The sequence below is a fragment of the Sebastes fasciatus genome, chromosome 10, assembly GCF_043250625.1.
Source record: "Sebastes fasciatus isolate fSebFas1 chromosome 10, fSebFas1.pri, whole genome shotgun sequence".
NCBI classification, from domain to species: domain Eukaryota; kingdom Metazoa; phylum Chordata; class Actinopteri; order Perciformes; family Sebastidae; genus Sebastes; species Sebastes fasciatus.
This window is the reverse complement of record NC_133804.1, coordinates 2524363-2547546: the sequence shown is the minus strand read 5'-3', so window position 1 is coordinate 2547546 and position 23184 is coordinate 2524363. Positions and strand designations below refer to the sequence as shown.

Genomic DNA, 23184 nt, shown 5'->3' with positions numbered 1-23184 from the left:
CATTGGGTCTCATGAAAGATGCTATTAAATGGAATGATGGGAAATGTAGTATCCAGTGGTTTTGGAGTTTGACCCATTGGAGGGACAATCAGGATATGCCAACCTGTGCTGCATTGATTTTTGACCAAATCTTTTCTAATCTTTCCCTCGTTAAAGCCCCAACTTAACGGAAGTGCAACACCAAATTGCTGGAGTTCTCTCTTAGTTTAAATCAATTGTCCTTTATCCTCCCTGTGTAAGAAAATATAAGCACTCAAAAAGGAAAAAAGTATTTTTTTTTTCTTAGGGCTGTCAATCGATTAAAATATTGAATCGTAAATATTCGGAAATTAAATGCACATTTTGTTATTGTTTCAAAATGTACTTTAAAGGGAGATTTGTCAAGTAATTAATACTCCTAACAACATGGGAGTGGGCAAACATGCTTGCTATATGCAAATGTATGTATTTAGCTATTATTGGAAATCAATTAAAGGGACTGTTTGTGTTTTCGGTGTACCATGCGTGCTCGCGTGTGGCTACGCTGTTGAGACTCAGACTCCAACACGAACTACAGTGAAGCACCAAAACCTCTTGGTTCTATCTAGTGAAGCCCGTCTGTTAAACAGTGTTGGCCGCGGTCGGAGGACGCGGGGGAGACCGTAGCTTTGGTCTCCAGGACCGGAGTCTCTGCTGTACTCTGCTTCTCTGCTCCTCGCCTTCACTCACACACCGCACTCCTTCTCACTCTTTCGCTCCACTCTCACGTGCATGCGTGCACACTCCACACTGTAGAAGAGTTAGTTTAGCTCTGAGAATATCTAGTGAATCTAGTGGACGTTTGTGCAGAAATAACTGCTGCAGCTCCTCCAGACCAACAGAGGTTTCCCGTGTCTTGTGAAGTGACGGGGCTCCGCAGAGAGAAACGTTATCGTCTCCGACCAAAACTCCGGTGTCTCCCCTGTTCCCTCCGGCCACGGTCGGGAGGCTGAGGCGGGAAAAGCCAACACTAGGATCAGCATTGATTCAGGGAGAGACCTTCGTCTGGTCAGCTAACATTACTGCCAAGCAGCTGAAATATAGAGTGATATTGTGCTTTTAGCTGACGTGTGTCTCCTCACTGTGTTGAGTGATGCTCGTTCATGTCTATGTAGAGCGAGCACAAGCGCGAGCAACAGGACGCTGACTTTCGTTGACTTAACGGCCACAGGTGTCGCTGTTAACAAGACATTACTGGTTCTTACAAACAGTCCCTTTAACATCACAAAACAATGACGTATATTGTCCAGAAACCCTCACAGGTACTGCATTTAGCATAAAAAATATGCTCAAATCATAACATGGCAAACAGCTGTCAGTGTGTCAGTGTGCTCACTTGACTATGACTTTCCCCAAACTGCATGTGATTATCATAAAGTGGGCATGTCTGCAAAGGGGAGACTCGTTGGTACCATAGAACCCATTTACATTCACATATCTTGAGGTCAGCGCAAGTTTGGAACGTTATTTAGCCTCCTTTACCACAAGCTAGTATGACACAGTTGGTACCAATGGATAAAGAAATTAGTGGCGTTAAAACAAATTTGCGTTGACGTGTTATTATCACGTTAACTTTGACAGCCCTAAAAAATTATATTTCTCAATTTAAGGAAAACTTAACTGCCATGGTGGCAGTTGACCTGAATTTTTTACCTGCCACAGCCAACATTTAACCTGCAGGTGGCAGGTGCTAATTTCATTCCTTGGTTTGATATCTATTTGTGATGTTGAAGACACACTAATCAAGCACACTTGCTGGTGTCATTTGGTTTTAAAAGTTGGAATGGTTTGAGAAGTTTAAACTAGTGATTCCACCAAAGGATCATCTGCCGGCTATATACAATATTGCAGTATGTTCAAGCATAGCTAAAACAAAGGGGGGGAATAAATAGGTCCACAAAATATCAGATGAAAAGAGAGGGAGGAGAAGGAGAGAAAAGAGAGAGACAAACAGTGTTACAAAACTGTCATGATCGACAAAGGAATGAGTGTAATTAGTCCGTTAGTTTTAAGGCATCAAGAGCTGCTAACAGAGTTGTTTGAAACCTTCCTCTCTAGTTGTCTTTCTGTTGTATTGCAGCTTTTTTCCTTCAAGTGACATTATCCCTAAAGAATACAGAACACAAGATATTATCTAAGGGAGGTACTGTATTTCCTTTAAACAATGCGCCTTAGAAACAAATGAAGCAATATCACAGCATTTGCGGGTGTTTGCACTTGTGAAAACACATTTTAAAACACATTATTGGACTAAATGAGTAGTTTTTGCAGTTTGTCTCCCTCTTATCTATTCCCAATTCAATTCTCTCCCCCCTCATGCAGGTAATTGAAGCGATGGAACTCTTACAGTGCATTTGACAACCTCTCCTAACTCCCTCCCCAAAGCGTAGACACACGAGGATCAAACAGAGATCTACTTTAATATACTGCTCGCCTGACAAAATTAAATTGCATGAAATAGTATCTTCTTTCTCACAGTTCTCTGAGTCCCACCAATATTTCTGTTTTGACCCAGAAGTAGTTTTTTATTAGATTCCAGGAGAATTTCCTTGATATTAAAGTTCTGTTAACTTTTAAAGCCACAATCTCAGATAGTTCCCGTGATATATAATATTAATAAAGCGCATCATACTGTAAATCAATTTGAGGATGAAAAACAATCTCTCTGATACTGTATTTTGAATTCTAGTGGAGAGGTTAGCCTCACAGCTGTATGTGGATTACGGATTACACCTTTAACTCTTAGTTTGGGTCTAAAGAAGGAGTTGATTTGACTCTGTGTGCTCTGCCTTGTGGTCTTCCAGCTGTACGTGGGGATAAACAGGAGAGGTGTGGAGGTTTTATTGAATATTGCTGGTGGTTTACAGATGTAGCACCAGTGCCAGCAGAATGGGGTTTAATGTGGCCTAATAAAAGCATGTTGCAGCAGGTTGTGAAACATGTTGTCCATAATGTAGCAAAGCAATGATTGATCGTATTATTTCTAATGTGGTCAGGCTGAACCTTATCCTGTCCTCTGAGAAGTTCTCTCTCAGGCCCTGTTCAGACCTGGTAATAAGATGCGTCCTCAGTGATCGGATCACAAGTGGACAGCTCTAAAGTGGTGGACACACTGCCCGCATCAGGCTCGCGTGAGTCTCGCGTGGCGTGTTGTTTTTTATTTTGGCGTCCATGTTAACAGGTTAGAGTGGACACACTGCCCGCATGAGACGCGCGTCTATTTTATAGGATAGAAGGGTCGCCTATTTACACGCGAGCCTCTCGCGTCTCAGCTGCGTGTCCCAGCAGCAACAGACAGTGAAGGTGATCTATTGGCAGTATATGGACATCATATCAGCTACATAATACAGTTTACATGTCTAGACATCTGTAGAATATGTCACAGACAGTGAAAGGGATCTAGTGACTGTATATTAACTTCATACCAGCAAGACTTTACTACAGTTTCGAGGTCTATCTGTAGAATATGTTACGGAGATGAAAAAAAAGTAAAGTTAAGTAAACTTGTTTTTAAATCAACACTTCCTGCTTTCATTTCAAAATAAAAGCCCTCAGGCGTTTTTTCTATAGACAGAATCCCTTCATTTGTTAACACAAGGCTTTTATTCTGAAATATGAGCAGTCAGTGCTGTGAAACAAGCAGTAACTTTGGGAGCTCAAAAAATTGATAACGTATGGGGTTTAAATCAACACTTCCTGCTTTCATTTCGAAATAAAAGCCCTAAAGCGGGTTTTCTTTGCACATAATTCCTTCATTTGTTAACACAAGGCTTTTATTCTGAAATATGTGCCGGACAGTGATGTGGAACAAACAGTGACTTGGAAAGCATCATAAATGAATACAGTACTGAGTTTTAATTGTGGATTATTACTATTATTTACTAATTACCACACGTTTCTGAACCTTTCTCTGTCTAAAATAAATATAAATTATATTTATCATGAAGTTAAATGGCCATTAAAAGGCAAACTCTATGTAGAAAGAAAGGGCTGTCAGCAGCACCAGAAACACAGCTGACAGGTAGCAGACACGCTCCCGACAGGCAGCTAACTCGCGTCTAGTGTGAACACCCTAGGTGGGCATCACGCAGCCACGACGCGACGCTGCCGTCACGCGAGCTTGAAGCGGGCAGTGTGCCCAAGGCTTAAGTATGTCTGTTCACACCTGGCATTAGAGTGCGTCTCCACATGCGTCTTCAGTGGCCACTTGTGATCCGATCTCACTTTCCCGCTCTATATGCAAATATACGGCTAACGGCTAACGGTAAACACACGGCTAATACAGCAGACGTTGTGACGTAGTACTACAGGAATGTCGGTAGTAATATCGTGGATTTGGGTACATTTTATTAACATTTTTATAACATCGAAATATAAGATTTTTGGACCGGCGGTCCCCGGGGACCACCGCGCCGCTGGCAACGTTGTCTTTGCCAGAAAACAGCGGGTACTGAGTTCCAGAAAGCCGGGGAGGAGAGAGAGCGAGCAGGCGGTCAGGCGGGCGGGTGTTAGCTCCACGCAAAGCAGCAGAACAAAAACACTAATACATCTCCGACAGTACGATAATAATGCACTTCCTGTTCCCAGTCTGATAGTCTGTAGACTATGTACCCTTTAGCAAAGAGGCCGTTTCCGTGCTGCGAGGCAGTCGAGCGCTCGCCTGTTTATTCACCTTAGGGGCGCGGTGATCCCGCGGATCCCAGCTGGACGTCAGATGAGTAGGCGGTCCTTAATGTGGCCCAGGACACATTTGCGTACACACTACTAAAAGAATGGTCATATGTGGCCCGGACCAACTCTGAATGTGGTCTGAAAGATCCGATCTCAATGCGTCCTCAATGCGTCTTGAGTGCGTTCACACCTGTACTCAGAGCTGTCCACTTGTGATCGGATCACTGAGGGCGCATGTTAATACCAGGTCTGAACAGGGCCTCAGAGGAATATGCTATAGGTCTTCACAGATTGGAGGCGTTTGTTCGTGCTATTAATTCAAACATCAATATATTTTTTCCAACTGCCTTTTTTTAGATGAATACTTTCACACAAAATGTAAATATTATGAGGCGAAAAATTTACACTTTTTTTCGAAACTAGGTTGATTTTCGGAGCTTTCGCACTGCGAATGAAGGCATCAACCAATCCCATTGTACGGGACGGGTTGAGTCTATGAGACTATATTTATGAAACAACAACATGGAGGCTCCGTAGTCTGATCCAAGATGCCAACCTTTATTACCTTGACAAAGGCAGCACAGACCAAATTCACTCTTTCCTTTTTTACCGTTGACAATAAAAGCCTTGGATATATAATATTCGCAGGCGAGTATTTTCACATTTCCGTGTCGTTAATTCGTTATTCCACTGGTGTGTTAAGGTATATAGTGTAAATTCTAATCAATGCGTCAATGTCTGTAGAGGTGAAATATTTGTGGATTTATTGACTACTTGATCGACAGAAAATTCATTAGCGACTGATAATCAATATTTCTAGAGAAGGCAATTGGTTCTGGCGGTCGTTCCGTTCAATCCAACACTTATGTCACTGAAATTTGGAATTTTGTACAGACAGGTACAGGTTCCCAGAGGATGAACCCTAAACTGACTTTGATAATCCCTTACTTCTTCTTAACTTTTCATCTAGCGGTCATCATCGGGTCAAAATGTGAACTTGTCCTAGTGAAAATGAATGACATTCCAACAGCCCCAGCTGTACTTTGTGTTTAGTGCTAATTAACATCAATTAGTATGCTAACATTGTAAACTTAAATGGTGACCATGGTGAACATTATACCTGCTAAACATGGCCATGTTAGCATTGTCATTGTGAGGATGTTAGCTTGCTTATGTTACATGTTAGCATTGTCATTGTGAGGACGTTAGCTTGCTTATGTTAGCATTTAGTTCAAAGCACAGCTTTTTGTTGTCACAGCAAGTTGTTTGCCCTGCTTCTCAATTGGTAGGATTTGCTGCTTTTCTTTGTTGAATGTGATAGGAAACAGAATCTCTTTGGGTTTTGGACTGTTGTGAAGACGTCACGTTGGGCTGTAGGAAGTTGTGATGGTCATTTTTCACCATTTCTTCCATTTTACTTACCAAATAATTAATTGATTAACTGAAAAAAATGTAAACAACACTGGTTTAAGTAGTTTCTGTGCAGTTTCTATTATGTCAGGAACCAGGTATTACAAACTGGTCATACTTTATGCTTCTTTCCACTTTATACTTTGCTAAAAATTAGCTTATTGCAGAACTGGGGACACTGGTTTCTTTCCTGTAGATGGAATTCTTCTGGGTCTTCTGTGTTGCAGACAAACTCTGTAGCAGGAAATGCTTGGCTATTATCTCCCTTCTCGAGGGAGGTGAAAGTTCAAACTCTGCCTTGTCATTTTCTCCCCTCCTGTCCTGTGGAGATTTAAAGGAGGTCAGTGACTGGGAGAAGCTCTCTGTTGTTTCCTCTTCTCTGATGAACAGCCACATCCAGCTCCTCCTGCTCCACCTCTCCTCTTCTCCTCCAGCTCTCCTCCAGTCCAGTGTAGATTTAGGGGTTCAGTGAATTGGAGAAGTCACAAGTCATTTCCGGGATTTATACCGAGAAAACAAAAACTACCGCACTCAGTTTCCTCTGCTCTCTTTTTTTTGGTCCTTGCGTCTCGTAACACTGACCAACCCTAGTTGTTTTGTCGAGAAATAGCAGTAGTTGAATTAAGGTCAAATAGCTGGGTGAAAGGCTATTTAGAGGTTACACAACAGTCTGATTGGAGATGCTATCTGTCTGAATGTGTACGTGTTTGCGTTGTATGGATTCTATGGAAATGGAAATAAAAAGGAAAAGTTTTAGAAAGTGCCACCTTTCAAACTTTGTAGATGAACCTCAGCGTAAGCAGGATTAAACATGCCATATTTCTGATGTATAGTTTGATGTCATTCTCGAAGGAAGAAAAGCAGGAAGTGAGGATGGGGATCTAGAGGAGTTACTCTCAAAGCAGAAGTATGACACTTAGTACTGCTCTATGTAGAACTCTACTACTGTTTAACCTCTTCCACTCCTTGAGGGTGCTAGTGCCCTCGGCCGACTTTACCTTTTTCATAGGCTGTAGCAAGCTTTAGAGCTAGAGTGCTGTCATGCTAGGATATTGGGAAGACTGCTAAATAATGCTACCAAGTTACGCTAAATTTTGGCGAGGAAAAACTGGCATCGTGATTTTCAAAGGGGTCCTTTGACCTCTGACCTCCAGATCACTGAATGTAAATAGGTGCTATGGGTACCCACGAGTCTCCCCTTTACAGACATGCCCACTTTATGATAATCACATGCAGTTTGGGGCTAAAATCATGCAGTTTTTTGCATGTAGTACAAATGTGTTATTTTCGCCTATTCTAAAATGGTGTGTTTGAATATTTCTGCATACTGGGGTCCCTAAACAGTCTTGAATTACATAAATTGGGTATCAGTGTGAAGCTGAGTCTCTTATGGATCCAATGAGCCCAACTGTATTCATGTGTTATGATGTTAGTCCCAATAGGAGCCATTTCATATAGTGAGACCATTTTTCAAAACTTGACCTCAATGTATAAAATCACAGCCTCATGAAACTTTACAACTACAAACTAGAGACCTAGAGCATTCAGAGGATGGATGGATCAGACTAGAGACCTAGAGCATTCAGAGGATGGATGGATCAAACTAGAGACCTAGAGTATTCAGAGGATGGATGGATCAGACTAGAGACCTAGAGTATTCAGAGGATGGATGGATCAAACTAGAGACCTAGAGCATTCAGAGGATGGATGGATCAAACTAGAGACCTAGAGCAGTCAGAGGATGGATGGATCAAACTAGAGACCTAGAGCATTCAGAGGATGGATGGATCAAACTAGAGACCTAGAGCATTCAGAGGATGGATGGATCAAACTAGAGACCTAGAGCAGTCAGAGGATGGATGGATCAGACTAGAGACCTAGAGCATTCAGAGGATGGATGGCTTTCCTAGCTAGATTGACTATAAGGGGGTTTCCAGCCTGTTTCCATGGACAGAAGTGCTCGCCATCCAATCGCCAAAACATGCAATTCTTGCAGAAATCTCCAAATGTCCAAATATTTTGATACCAAATCACAGCATGGCTTTTTCTATGGTGTTCCTCAAGGTCTCTGTGTCATTGTTATTAATTGTCTAGAGGTAAAAAATGGTTAAATGTAGCACCAAATCTGTGTAAAAAATGGTATCAACCCCAAAATAGCTGCAACAACTTATGAGACATAATAGAGCATGGGGGATGACCATCATATACTTTTATCATTATGTTCTAAACCCTTATACACTTTCACAATATATTTTAATTTATTATTTAATCAATTATTTTTTATCTCTAATTTATGACTAGAGCAACTGGACACACAGTGCTGAGCTGCATCTCAGATTAATCTTCAGGTTCCAGCTTTCAGATGATGTACACCACTTCTATGTGACATCTACTGCTGACCTGCTATCTCCCCCTAAAGACCCCTTGGACCCCCCTAAAAAAGACAGAAATGGGTCTATGAAAAAGAGGGCAGGGAGTGGAAAAGGTTAAATGCCCATCAAACTGTCTGACATTGATGTTTTCATCACACATATATATCCTGTACATGTTGTTTGATTCCTACTGTATCTGTTGTTATGTATAGGAAGAAGAAGAGGAGATCAAACTGGAGATCAACATGTTGAAGAGTTATTCCCACCATAGAAACATCGCTACTTATTATGGAGCTTTTATTAAGAAAGGTCCTGCTGGACAGGACCACCAACTCTGGGTTTGTAAACTACTCTGTTATTGCTATTGAGTTAAAAAAACGACTATATGACTCATGTTTTGAATTAAATAGCTGCTACCCTTCTGGGTTTATTCTGGAATTATCATATGTTTCTGTCTTATTATGTGTATTCTTTCATCATTCTCATAATAATGATAGTTGTTTTGGGTGGTACCTGTGTGCCTGACATTTCTCTATGTGTCCATCTAGTTGGTGATGGAGTACTGTGGAGCCGGCTCTGTCACAGACTTAGTGAAGAAGACTAAGGGGAACTGTCTGAAGGAGGACTGGATAGCTTACATCTGCCGAGAGGTGCTCAGGGTAAGGTTGATGTAAAAAAACATGCACCACAGCATACATACACACTAGGGTTGGATATCGGTACTGAATACCTTTAAGGCGGGGGTCTCCAACACGTCGCTCGTGACCCGTTTCTGAGTCGCTCGCTAAAGGTTCAAAGAATTTGTAAACAAATTTGATGAGACAAAGTCACTTGGTAAACCTACATTTCTATCCAATCCAATTCACAGACATCCCGCCCCCTTCTGACACAAACTGATTATTTGCCAATCAGCTGTCAATTACGCTGCTGCCAAGTTTGGTTACGTCAGTAGCACACGAGTAGCACACACCAGATCTGACACTGACCGCGGAAAATAGCCAGGCCAAGAAAAGACAAAAAACATACTATTTTCATGAGGAACAGGAAAAATAGTTTTTTTTCACAAATGTGAATGACAAATGTGTGCGTCTCATTTGCGGTGTGAGCGTCGAACGCCACTTCACCAAAGTCCAAGGCGACTTTTTACGGGACTTTCCGGCTGGTAGCAGTCTCTGTTTACCAAGCCGACGAAGAAGGCCAACGCTGCAGCAGAGGCTTCATTTAAAGTGGCGCACACCCTAACGAAGCACAAAAAACCCTTCACTGATGGTGGCGTTGTAAAAGAGGCGATGACTGCGGTGGCTGAAACGCTATTCAAGGACCATAAAAGTAAGACAGAAATGATGTCTGCTATCGCTGATGTACAACTTGGTGCTAATACTGTGGCAAGGAGAGTGTCTGCGCTGTCTGCGGATGCTGTGGAGCAGCTAGACATTCAAAACTTCATCTGAAAATCTCAATAGAGGCTTTAAATGTATAAGAGATGTTCGGTACTTTACAGCCCTATTTAAAATACAAAGCAACTTTTTCTTTTTGGAGCGGGCAGTGAGCGTTTTGAGTGGAGCGGCCTGGAGCAGCTTTGAGCTGGGGAGCGGAGGGAACATACAGCTCCCTGAGCTAGCCAGTGGGACACACACACACACACACACACACACACACACACACACACACACACACACACACACACACACACACACACACACACGCACACGGCTTCCATTCATATGATGAATATCGAATGAAGTACTCTATTGGTATCGGTATCACTTTAAGGGTATTGGTATTGATACTGGCATCGTCATTCTTTAAACTAGTGATTCTCAAAGTGGGGGTCCATGGCACTCTGTCAGGGGGTCTGCAAAATAATTAGCTATAAATCATAAAACTGTGCTGTATGATTAAAACGTGCGTATCTACAGATGGGGAGCATTGGTGCCAATAACACAAGCAAATTGTGTCCATTACTCCCACCCATATTAGCTTTGGGCCAATAGAAACTCTGATATAATTGTGACTCACAGCAATAAATTCATTATTTTTTAAATTGAAGCACTTTCTGAAAGTCACCTCTAGACTGGTAAGTTTAAATCTCTGGATCTATTAGAACTGTAAGGGGTCCCTTGCTCAAAAACGTTTGAGAACCCTTGTTTTAAATGATACCCAGCCTTAATACACACTATACAACTGTACTTGTGTAGTAGACCCAACAAGGGAGCTTTGTTTCTGAGGTGTTGTTCTGGTAGAGGCTCTTTTTAGTGCTGGTAAAAGCAGAAGTAGTAATTTGCGTGTGGATGCAAACTAAAGGCCGGATGAGTTACTGTATAAGAAACATGATGCTACTTTTAGCGTCGGACTCTTTGCCAAAACATCAAAGAGAGGAAGCCAAACTGACGGCGATACTTCTTCATGTTCAGGGATCAGTATCTCTCTCATGTTTTCCCCACTGTGACTCCGAGGCAATAACTGATTTATCTTTTCATTTATATACTTAAAAGGCCAGTTTAAAACACATGTCTGTAGGATGTTATGGTTATCATTATGAGAGATCACAAGGTCCTGAGAAAGAATGTTTGCACTGTTTCATTTGTGTGTTTGTGGCTCTAGTAACAAACCTACACATACACAAACAGTACATCAACTCACTTCCAGCATTTCTGTCCTTAATGCTGACGTTAGCAAGGACGGGACGAAAGTGAGATGATTTTTTTAAATACTTCGAGAGACAAAGCGCTCTGGACTGTCGCCAGTGTTTTCCCTGCTGCTGTCAGCCACGCTGTCTCTTCATTGTTACAACATCGCAGCACACACACACGCACACACACACACACACACACACACACAGACACAGACACACACACACACACACACACACACACACACACACACACACACACACACACACACACACAGACACTCGGCAAAGCACGGTGAAGTCATTGTCTGAAATAAGCTTCCTCTGTTTATTTAACCTCCTTTGAAGAAGCGAGAGTACAAACACACACACACACACACACACACACACACACACATTCAAACTGTGCCACTGATTGGTAGCCTTTGTGCTACTGCAGTAGGTCACTCTGCCACCTAAAGCAAAGTTATTCAGAATTCTCCTGGAAGGGGAAAAGCAGGGCAACAAATTTGAAATATATTCTACTCTTTGTTGAGTTTTCCTTCAAAATAAATGCATAATGCTCCTACTCTTCCAAAGGAGTGTTTGCGACTTCATATTTATAGTGATTGTGGTCATCTGACTGCGTGTATCCACTGTATGTGTTTATGTGTGTGTCTGTTTGTCTTCCAGGGTCTTTCCCATCTTCACGCCCATCATGTGATTCACAGAGACATTAAGGGACAAAATGTTTTGCTCACAGAGAACGCCGAAGTCAAGCTGGGTATGACACATCGACACACGCACCGTGGTTTCTCACGCACATCCGCGTTTCTCCAGGCAAATCTGCAGAACAATCACACAGTCATGCATACATACATAAATCACACAACCGCAAAAAGACACCTCATAAAGAACCAAAGATTGTGGTTGCTTTGAGACGTGAAATTGTCCCATATCTTTTTATGTTTCAGTTGACTTTGGAGTGTCGGCACAGCTGGATAAGACGATCGGTCGAAGGAACACCTTCATCGGTACGCCCTATTGGATGGCTCCGGAGGTCATCGCCTGTGACGAGAACCCCGAGGCCACTTATGACTACAGGGTACTTATTTACATAAGAACAGTCATGTTTTCAGCCAACAAGAGCCCTTTCCTTTAGTGTGTTATATAGTTTTTTGTGCATGTAAAAGGTCTGCAAAGTTAGTCCACACCAAAGGGAGTTCCTCTCCCCCACAAAAACACTACTCCTGAACTGCCTTTTCTTCCTTTGCGTGGTGATGTCACCAAGTAACACATTCTCGTAATACCTGCCTAGCGGATAGTTTGGCACGCCCTAAAACAAAGCTAGTTAGAGCAGAGCTGGAGCGGAGTCCGAAGAGTTTGGTTCGGTTGACCATTCACAACAGAGTGGACCAGCTGACCAATCAGAGCAGACTGGGCTTTTCGGGAGAGGGGGGGGCGTTTCAGACAGAGGGTGAAAAGAGGTTTATTCAGACAGAAAGGATGAGAAAAATAATGTGTTTTTGAACATTGAAGCATGTAAACATGTTCTATTAGAAACCGCAAAATACAAGTATAAACCTGAAAATGAGCATATGTCCCCTTTAAAAACATTTCTCATCATAATTTTTCATCTTTTTCATGAATGTATAAGCAAGGTATTCAACAGGAAAATGGAGAACATTCAAACATGAAATAGTACTGTGAAAGTTATTATCCTCTAGTACTAGCTGCTGTAATGCAGGCCATATGTGATGTTGTCTGAAGGTAAAAACCAAGAAATATAAATGCCAATACTTTAATGTAGCAATTAATCGACCACATGCAACAACATGCATGGAAGAGACAGCAGAGATTCGGATGAACTGTTATGCAATTAGACTGAACTAGATCCCATTTACACATCATTTGATGTTTCATTCCCAGATTAAAATCAAATTATGTAATTTTTATCATTTTGGTATTTTTCAACCTGGACCAACCATGTTTTTGTGTCTAAGTGACTAATGGGGACAATCATTTCTGAAATTGGTCCAGTATTGAGGGATAACGCTGTAACCGGCATCTGCGAAACGAGCTGTGCGGGCATGTGAGCAGCGTCAATGTAACGTTACATTCACTAAAGGTGCTTGTTTTTGCCACTGACAGGCTCAGATTGTTATTATAGATGTCTGACATCATTATGGAAAGGACCCTACAGAGAAATAAAACGTTTTCTTACCTTTCGCTTGATCCGCTCTGTTTGTTACTGTGTCAAAGTCCAGCTCAAGGAGAAGTCTCGTTGTAAAATCTGAATATCCGTATACTCTGGCTCAAACAAATAAGAACTGCAATCGAATTCAAAGAACTCATCCACATTGCCGGAATCATCCTAATATTCAGCCACGACATTGACATTTTTTTAGATAACACTAAGCTACGCCTTCTGTACTCCAACACAACAACTCTCCCTGTTTCCACCATGGATGTATTCCACTATTCCACCGTTGTCTATAATGTCAGACACTTATAATACCAATCAGAGCCTGTCATGGCAAAAACAAGTACTTTTAGTGGATGTAAATGACGTTGCCAGCTTGCCCCAATAGGATAACATTGCAGCCCGTGAGCAGCTGCCGTCTACAGAGCTCTCCCTCAATACTGGACCAATTTCAGAAATTGTTGCCCCCATTAGTTAGTTAGACACAAAAACATGAAATAGGGTCCAGGTCTAAAAATACCGAATGAATAAAATAAATACTGAAGTTACCCTTTAAGACACTTTGTTTACACTCAGTTTTTACACAAGATGCGTTCAGGGTATAGGTCACCCGACTTTTGGCTTTGCTCAGAGCCCAACGCACAATCACTGTAGGGACAACAGAAGAAAATACAATTGATGTAAAAATATGCTCCAGGTCACGGTTACTAGTGTATAGCACGCTAGCACAATTCAAGCCCTTTTGTGGCCTGTTGTCACATTTCTTGTAACAAGAAATGGAGGGAGGGTGTCCATGTAAGAGATTTACTTGAAACAAATGGAATTTATTAAAACTGAGGTTAACGTAAAATAACAATGGAATGTGTGGATCAGCAGTGAATGGATGTGTGCTTTGGAGGTGTTGACAGTGCAAAACTAAAAGACGATGCAGGGTAGACATTAGCAGTTGAAGTTTTTCACTTCCCTTAAAGCAAATAATGAGCACTTAGAGTAACTTGTAATCACATTATAATGCATTATAACAGTCATAATAATGCATAATAAAAAAGATTATAATTATGGCTGTCAAAGTTAACACGATAATAACGTTAATGCAAATTCGCCACTAATTTCTTTAACGCGTAACGCAACTTGCGATTTTTATGTTGTAGCAGGCTCAGTTTTAAAGCTAGAGTGAAGATATTGACATCATATGAAACTAGAAAACCTGATGAATCCATCGGTACCATGCCCACTTTATGATAATCACATGCAGTTTGGGGGCAAGTCATAGTCAAGTCAGCACACTGACACACTGACAGCTGTTGTTGCCTGTTGGGCTGCAGTTTGCCATGTTATGATTTGTGATGATCATTTATGATTTGATTAATCGTGATTAACTATGTACAATTATGCGATTAATCGCGATTAAATATTTTAATCAATTGACAGCCCTAATTATAATGTATTACAACTATTAGAATTATAATACATTGTGATCCTTGCAAAAATAAAAAAGTCAGTGAGTGACCAGCAATTATGAAGTATTATGATGCTTGGCCTTATGTCATTATAAAATGCTGTATAATGTGTTACGATTATTATTATAAAGCATTATGGATTTATTAGTGCTATAAGCAGATTATAATGCATTGTAGCCACACAGAATTTCATCAGTGTCAGAAAATCTTTCAAGCGAGCTTAAAAACTCTTTTGTGATGCTGAGCAAACTTCATCCCAACTTTTGACCTAAAAGTTTCCTTTCACTCTTACTGATTAGATACATCCTTGAATGGAATCTCAGCTAGTTGTATGCTTTTCTGGAAGTAATTAGACATTGACTTATAAAATCCAGTAGATCATTGAAAGGAATCCACCGATTCTTTGATTCTTGTGTAAAATGCCAGAAGTTTGGCTTGAAGTCTTGGAAACTGTATCTGCAAATCCTGGATCTGTGCTCTCACACTACGTACAAACTGATTCACTGTTTGAATATAAAGAGGAAATCCAAAGTTTACAGGAAATGAACAGAAGTCAAGCTAAGCTTTGTGTGTCGCACCAGGCTTAACCTTTTCCTGTCTCTGTCGTCCTCAGAGTGACCTCTGGTCTTTAGGCATCACTGCTTTAGAGATGGCTGAAGGAGCCCCTCGTAAGTTACAAATACATCAACACGTACACACATTGTTCACTGATATGGTTGAACAGTTTGTTTTTCTGTACGTATATTTCCACTCAGGATTCATTTACCCCTCCGTTTTACGGTCCTCTCTCTCTCTCTGACTCTCTATCTCTGTTCGTAGCTCTGTGTGACATGCATCCAATGAGAGCGCTGTTTTTGATCCCCCGAAACGCTCCACCCAAACTTAAATCAAAGAAATGGTAAGTCTGCGAAAACACACACACACACACTCACACACACCGACTGTATATACACCCAGCAGGAAGTAGATGGCAGTGTTAAGGATTTCTCTTCTGAAAACAGGGCTTTGTTGTGGGTTTCATGCAACAGACAATCAGACAAAAGATATCCCACTAACACTTTCTTCCCACGAAGAAACTGACAGCTCAAAGTCACTGGCATCTTCCATATGGAGGACGCAACTTGCTGAAATAAAAAATAATGAATAAATGACTCTATAAATAAATAAATGTGTCACACACGTTGAGTGACAGCCCACTTATGCAGAAATGCATAAAGAAATGTAAAAAGAAACATGTCAAGAAATGTATAAAGAAAACAATACAGCAATAAATATGTTTGGGGAAATAAATAAGGAGTGATATGCAAAGGGAAAATCATGCATAAATAAATAAATAAAAAATAAGTGCAAAAATAAATGAATAAATTAAAAATACAGTCAAAAATAAATAAAAAAATTAAAAATGTATAAAAAAATAAATACATAAATAAATAAAAGAGAAAATTAAATAGAAGAGTGAATAAATAAAGAAGCTAATTGAAACAGAAATATCCATTTATGTCACATTTTATCAATTAATTAATGGCTACATTTATTTGTAATATTATTTTTGCTACATTTAATGACATATTTATTTATTTATCAAGCCATTTATTTATTTGTTTTTGATTTTGGCAGGTTGCCTCCTCCATATGTCCAGGCATGTTCAGCAGGCAACAAGATAAATCTTACAACCGGTCTTAAAATAGGCTTTTATTAGAATGGACACAATGTTGTTGCTGCCATTTTTAATCTCAATCAGAGTTGTTATTATTAACCCCTCTCTCTCTCTCTCTCTCTCACTCCTTCTCCTTCTCTCTCCTCTCTTCTCCTCCTCTCCTGTCATCCTGTCTCCTTTCCTTCCATTTATAATGGATAAGCTCTTCACATTGAACTGGTGGTTGAACTCGTGCTGTCTTTCATTCAGTATTAATGTCATCAGGAACACTAGTTGGTAGGACAGCTTTTAATAGCTCCAACGGTCTGCTGGTACACAGTGCTTTAGTCCTTTTACCTCAGGGCCTCCCCAAGGCGACAAGCACACCACAAACTAAGCAGCAACACATATTCCTTCCCTGTTTTCTGTGTGTTCAGAGCACGGACAACACACCTCTCCAATTTTTTGTCTGTCAGTGTTTCAGTATGCAGATATTTCATGAGCAAAATTCAACATTTTTGACAGGATTTGCCTTGGTAAATATCCAACAAGTGATTACTAGCTCACGTTCTCTAGGTGAGTTTACATTTTGCAGCATGTTTAAGAGGCTGTCATTGATTTAAGCATGTTTGAATAATAAATGTGCTGCTTTTTATATTGGTCTGTTCCATTTTGCTGTTGGAGACATTCCGTGTTCTCTTTTTTTCATGTTTAATTTGGACTACATATGATTTACACATCATCTTACTTTGCTCCACTTTTTGGTTTCTGTCTGAGTTCTGACTTAACCACTCTGACTTTGGATTGCACTTTTTTGGTTTTATGGTCCTCTTCATGCAAACATTCACTTAATAAAGAGATTATTTAATTGAAAGGGACCAATCATGATGGATAAATGTTTAAGAGTTTAACATCGTCCACTCCTTGAGGTTGCTGGCACCTCGGCCAACTCTACCGCCTTTCAGAGGCTGTCATGCTAGCTTGTCAGGAAGGAGGCTAAATTTTGGCGAGGAAAAACTGGCATGGCCATTTTTAAAGGAGTCCCTTGACCTCTGACCTCCAGATATGTGACTGAAAATGGGTTCTATGGGTACTCACGAGTCTCCCCTTTACAGACAGAAATCTCCAAATGTCGAAAGTCTTTGATACCAAATCACAGCATGACTTTTTCTGTTTTTTCTGGTTTCTATTTCTAAGGTCTTGGTATCTTAATGTGGTATTTGGAGGGATTTTTGATGATTTTTTATCAATTCTCGATAGGTAAAAAATGGTTAAATTTAGCACCAAATCTGTGTAACAAATTGTATCAACCCAAAAAATGCTGCAACAACTTATGGGACATATTTTAAATCATTAATTATCTTATTTATTTTTCTGATTTATGGCTAGAACATCTTGTCACACAGTGCTGAGGTACATCTCAAATTAATCTCCAGGTTCTCAGCTTTCAGATGATGTACACCACTTCTATGTGACATCTACTTTTGACCTGCTATCTCCCCCTAAACACCCTCTGTACCCCCCTAAAAAAGCCCAAAATGGGACTATTTCCACTCAAGAATTGATAAAAAAATGATCAATAATCCATCCAAAATACCACATTAAGACACCAAGACCTTGAGGAACACCAGAGAAAAAGCCATGCTGTGATTTGGGATCAAAAACTTTTGACATTTTGAGATTTCTACAAGAATTGTATTTTCTGGTGATTGGATGGCGAGCACTTCTGTTCTAGAAACTGCTCAGAAACTCCTTTATTATCAATGTAGCTAGGAAAGCCATCCATCCTCTGAATGCTCTAGGTCTGTAGTCTGATCCATCCATCCTCTGAATGCTCTAGGTCTCTAGTTTGATCCATCCATCCTCTGAATGCTCTAGGTCTCTAGTCTGATCCATCCATCCTCTAAATGCTCTAGGTCTCTAGTTTGTGGCTGTAAAGTTTCATGAGGCTGTGATTATCCTAGAGGTCACCATAGGTCATTTTATACAGTAAGATCAAGTTTAAAAAAATTGTCTCAATACATTAAAATTACCTCATCACATATGAATACAATTGGGCCAACAGTATGCAAAAAATTATTAAAATACACAATTTTTAGAATGGGCGAAAATAACACATTTATACTGCATGCAAAAACTGCATGTGATTATCATAAAGTGGGCATTTCTGTAAAGGGGAGACTCGTGGGTACCCATAGTACCCATTTACATTCACATATCTGGAGGTCAGAGGTCAAAGGACCTAGCTAACATGACATGGCTGGTACCAATGGATTCCTTTTTTAATTCTGTTTTCAGAATTAAAAAGGGAATCCTTTGAATTTGTTTCATGTGATACCCGTACCTTCACTCTGTCTCTAAAACTGAACCTGCTACAGCCTGCTCATGCCAACATTTTCTGTTCCCTTTCTTTGGCTGTCTCTTTCTGTCTTTCACAGGTCGAAGCGGTTCTTGTCGTTTGCCGATAGCTGTCTGGTCAAAAACCACCTACATCGACCCACCACTGACGCCCTGCTGAGACACGCGTTCATCAGAGATCTGGCTAATGAGAGACAAGTTCGCATTATGCTCAAAGATCACCTGGATAGAACCAGGAAGAAAAGAGAGAAAGGTGAGGAGAAATGGATATACCAATAAGATAGGCTACAGACATGAGGGAGTGAGAGATGGAAGGATGGCTAGACGGACTAACGGGTACAGCGAATGGATGAATGTTATGAATATTAAAGGGACAGTTCACCCCAAAATCAAAAATACATATTTTCCCTCTAACATGTAGCGCTATTTATCAATGTAGATAGTTTTGGTGTGAGATGCCGAGTGTTGGAGATATCGGCCGTAGAGATGTCTCCAATATAATGGAACTAGACGGCATTCGGCTTGTGGTGCTCAAAGCGCCCCAAAAATATATTTGAAAAAACTCAACAGCAATGTCTCTTTCTAGAAATCATGCGATGAGGTATTGTGGGTCTGATATATTGACCAGACCAGCATGGCGTCATCACCGAGGCTGCGCTCCCTTTTGGGGGAAAGAAACACGCCGTCACAGGAGAGAAAATGATGAAAAGCTGTGGTGTAGCGGGTTAACCGAGGCTTTCACACTGACATCTGAGCCACATAAGATACGTGAATATTCACTGTCAGTGTGGTAAAACGCTAAATGATGCTGGTGACAGTGATAGCATGGCTAGCTAGCGTTAGCTTGAGTGTGAGGCTGCTGCAGTAATACAGTCATACATTAACGTCATAGCAGCATCAGACTGTCGTCTCCAACTAAATCTCAGCCTATAGATCAAACAGTTGACTATTAACACATGGGTTATTTACAGATAACACTTAGCCTAACGTGATTCAATCTAATACATATAGATATCTGGATAAGCAATATCTGGCCAATGTGTTGGGGAAGACTGAAGGGACATGACGGCGATCAACGTTAAATAATTAGTAGACATGTGTATAAAACAACTGTTTGTTTAACAAGAGATGAATGCATATGAACTTGTCAAAATTACAATCCAAACATATGTCAAATAGCATTGACATCTATGGGAGCTTTGGTTTCCTGTCCCCCAAAAGGGGACACAGCCTTGACTTTTTTCGAAGTACCGGTATGTACCGGTCTGATTTATAGCTTGGAACCATAAAGCTCCTCTATTACATCTTTTCTAGGACACGGCAGGGGAACAAATCAGAGATCAGCATTATTGGATTTATTGTTGGTGCAACCAACTACACAGCAACTCTTCAGTATAGTGTCATTACTATTACTGGTTTGTTTAAAGTAGAAGTTTGGAGACATGTTTCAACTTTTTCTGTTTACTCTGTCACTGTCTATATGGGATTGTTTTCCCCCCAAAAGGGGGCGTGGTCATGCGAGCCTACTCTGGATGATGTATTGCCGGTCTGATGTACGATTACACCTCTAAAAATGCAGTTCATACACTACCACTGGTTGGACAACAGGTTTCCCTCCTGTGCCAATGTGAACTGTACCAGCTATGTCAGATATTTCAATTGAGTTGAAAACAGAGGAAGGGCGACAGCGAGACGGCCAGACAAAATGAGCGAGAGAGCAAAAGAGGGAGAATGTTGCGCCGGGCCAAAAGGCTGTACACGGCTGACCTTTCCTTCCCTTCTCTACAGTATTCAGTTGGGAAAATGTTTTACAGACACAGAAATGGAGAAAAGAGAAAGAGGGAGGGACTTAGAGACAAAGAAACACATTAGGAATATGGAGAGGGAGGGTAGGAGAATTTTATCCCTGTCCAGTTCTCAAAATGAGTTCTACTCTGGATGAGTTGCATGTGACGGCAGTCAAACTGTGAGAAAAAGAGTTAGGGGAGGGGACAAGAAGATATTTACCATGTTGCTCCTCTTTTGTTCTCACGGTAATATTCAAATCCTCTCCATTAGGTTTATTCATCTTCATTTGGGAAAGTGAAAGACAGGCGGGGCAGAGAGACAGAAAGAGACAACACAGAGAGAGAGAGAGAGAGAGAGAGAGAGAGACACACCGAAACAGAGCAGAGAGAGAAGCTGAGAGGGGAAGGAAGGAGGAAACAGAACGGCCATCTGGTTCTAATCTTCTGTTAGCTTATAAAAACACACTAATGACTGGTAGACTTTCTGCATGCTGCATGTTGTGTGTGTGTGTGTGTGTGTGTGTGTGTGTGTGTGTGTGTGTGTCTGTGTGTCTGTGTGTGTGTGCATGCAATGTGTTTAAGACCACGTTTGTGTATGTGTGTGTGTGCCCCTTCAGAGTAATGAAATGCTGGTGCATGTGGGAAAAAGTCCCTGCTGCAGAAAAAGAAAAAAATCAATGCTCATGACAGAACATGATGCAAAAAGGAAGTGTCATTTTCAGCATACCCAAGAGTGTAGTTCAGCCAAAGATTGTCTATGTTTTGGAAGAGGAATCACTCCCAAAAAAAAAGAGGCAGCAAGAGTAGGCATTAACCCTCAAACTGCTCTCCTCTCATGCGGCTTTGGCTCAGAAAGACGCACCGTGAGCCAAACATGACATCACAGCAGCAGAGCGGAGACTTCCTCCGTCCATCGCGAAAGCAGAATCTGTTCGTCTTCCTCCTTTTTTAAAAATTTTCTCTCTGGCTTGAATAAACACACCTTTCCGCGTGTTAATGGCAACATATGGCGCGTCAAGTAAATGTTCAAGTTAGCCCGAGCTGCTTTCACACCATATGTTGGCCAAATGTTGTTATGCTAAGCTGGCTGGCCCATCTTCCTGGCCTTTGGACAATAAGCCCCCTGGAATAGTGCTGGCCTGTGCACTGACTCTGGTGTAGAAAGACTCTCAGAAACACTTGACAATTTCCAAATCCACAATCCAAACCATTAGGTCTAATGTAAAAACAGTGATGTGTGTGGGCAGGGAAAGAGGCTAATTCACATGTGTTATGGATCCCATGGTAAAGGAGAGAAGACTTTTGTTGTGAATGTGAACTGGGTCAGGATTGAGATGATTCAGCAGTGCTGTTTTGAAGCCATGCTGTAACAGCTCCGTCCCACATGTCTTCCACTAAACAAGACTTACTTACTTGTTGCCCATGTTTGCCCACACTATGCTTTTGTGTGGCTTTGATAATGACTAAATTGCTACTGGCAGTTAGACGATGAAGGAACGAGACGGCAGGCAGGGAGGAATTTTTAATGAAACAGTGGCTGCTTCAGAAAGCCAGAGAATACCCCACACCAGTGCAAACACATCAGAGGCTTTCACTCCAAGCACCACCCATGACCATACGTAACTTCTGACAAACACTGAACACATCATTTTACAGTAGAGAACCTGCTAGGTTCACGCTCAAGCCTTGTTTATACTGGCGTGAGGCACCGTGAAGCGGGACTCCACAAATGTCGCGCGAGCTACGAGCACGCACAAAGTTGTTTTATTATGCTCAACGTGTTGTTCGTTGCAGTATTCTCCGAAACGGCCGAGGGGCGTAAAAACAAAATATTCTGTAAAGAAGCAAGAACTCATATAAAATATTCAAGGACATGCTTTATCGCCTTTATACAATCCCTGTAAAGAAAGGACTCAAATATTTGGAAGAACAAATGAATTATAATGAAACAAAGGTTGAAAGGTTTACTATCCTGTAAACAATTTGATTAAAAAATATTTACTCAAATGTAGATTTCTAAGATCTCCTACTTTTAAATCATTTAAAAACAATTTTTTCAAAATCCTGAGACATATTAAAGATAGGGTCGGTAACTTTGAGAAACCAGCAAGAGTACGCTAGATTTAAAAAAAGATTCAACTGAAGAACCCAGCCCAGTGTTGCCAACTCTTTTACAATGAAAGTAAGTAAGTAAGCAGCACGAGCTACAAAAGTCCCTGAATCTAGTGAGGAAGTCACCAAGTCAGCAACACTGACAGTCCGTCCCTTCAGGCCTCCCTCCAAAGACACTCCCCCAGAACACGCACACTATACGCCCCTGGCCTGAAGTTTGAGACTGAGGATGAAGTTCGAAGACGGTGTGCAAGCAAGTGTGCCGGCATAAGGGGGGTAGGAAGTGGGGAACGGGCCCCCCACTTTATGTTTTGGCATTGCGGCTGGTGTGATCCCATCACAAGATGGTGTCTACTTTAAATGATTTGCTTTCATGTGTATTTGTGGCAGTCATGTCTGAAAAGCCCTGCGCGTGCATAAAAATTCGAAGGTGCACGACCAAGTGCTGCGACAACTTTATACACAATACGTGATGATGTCATTTTTTTGGTGCCCGCACCTTTGCCCCAGGGACACTATGGCTAGCATAAACCTAACTTAAGACAG

At 41.1% G+C, this 23184-nt stretch overlaps 1 protein-coding gene across 2 annotated transcripts in view; it reads left to right on the top strand.

Moving 5' to 3' along the window:
• Window positions 1-23184, top strand: part of LOC141774910 (mitogen-activated protein kinase kinase kinase kinase 4) — a 101477-nt gene that overhangs the window by 22755 nt on the left and 55538 nt on the right. For both annotated transcript variants that reach the window (XM_074647718.1, XM_074647719.1), the window contains exons 4-10: window positions 8684-8809; window positions 9020-9130; window positions 11776-11866; window positions 12057-12187; window positions 15359-15413; window positions 15565-15643; window positions 18820-18992. In XM_074647718.1, coding sequence (XP_074503819.1) covers window positions 8684-8809; window positions 9020-9130; window positions 11776-11866; window positions 12057-12187; window positions 15359-15413; window positions 15565-15643; window positions 18820-18992 — 766 coding nt within the window. The remainder of the gene's footprint in view (window positions 1-8683; window positions 8810-9019; window positions 9131-11775; window positions 11867-12056; window positions 12188-15358; window positions 15414-15564; window positions 15644-18819; window positions 18993-23184) is intronic.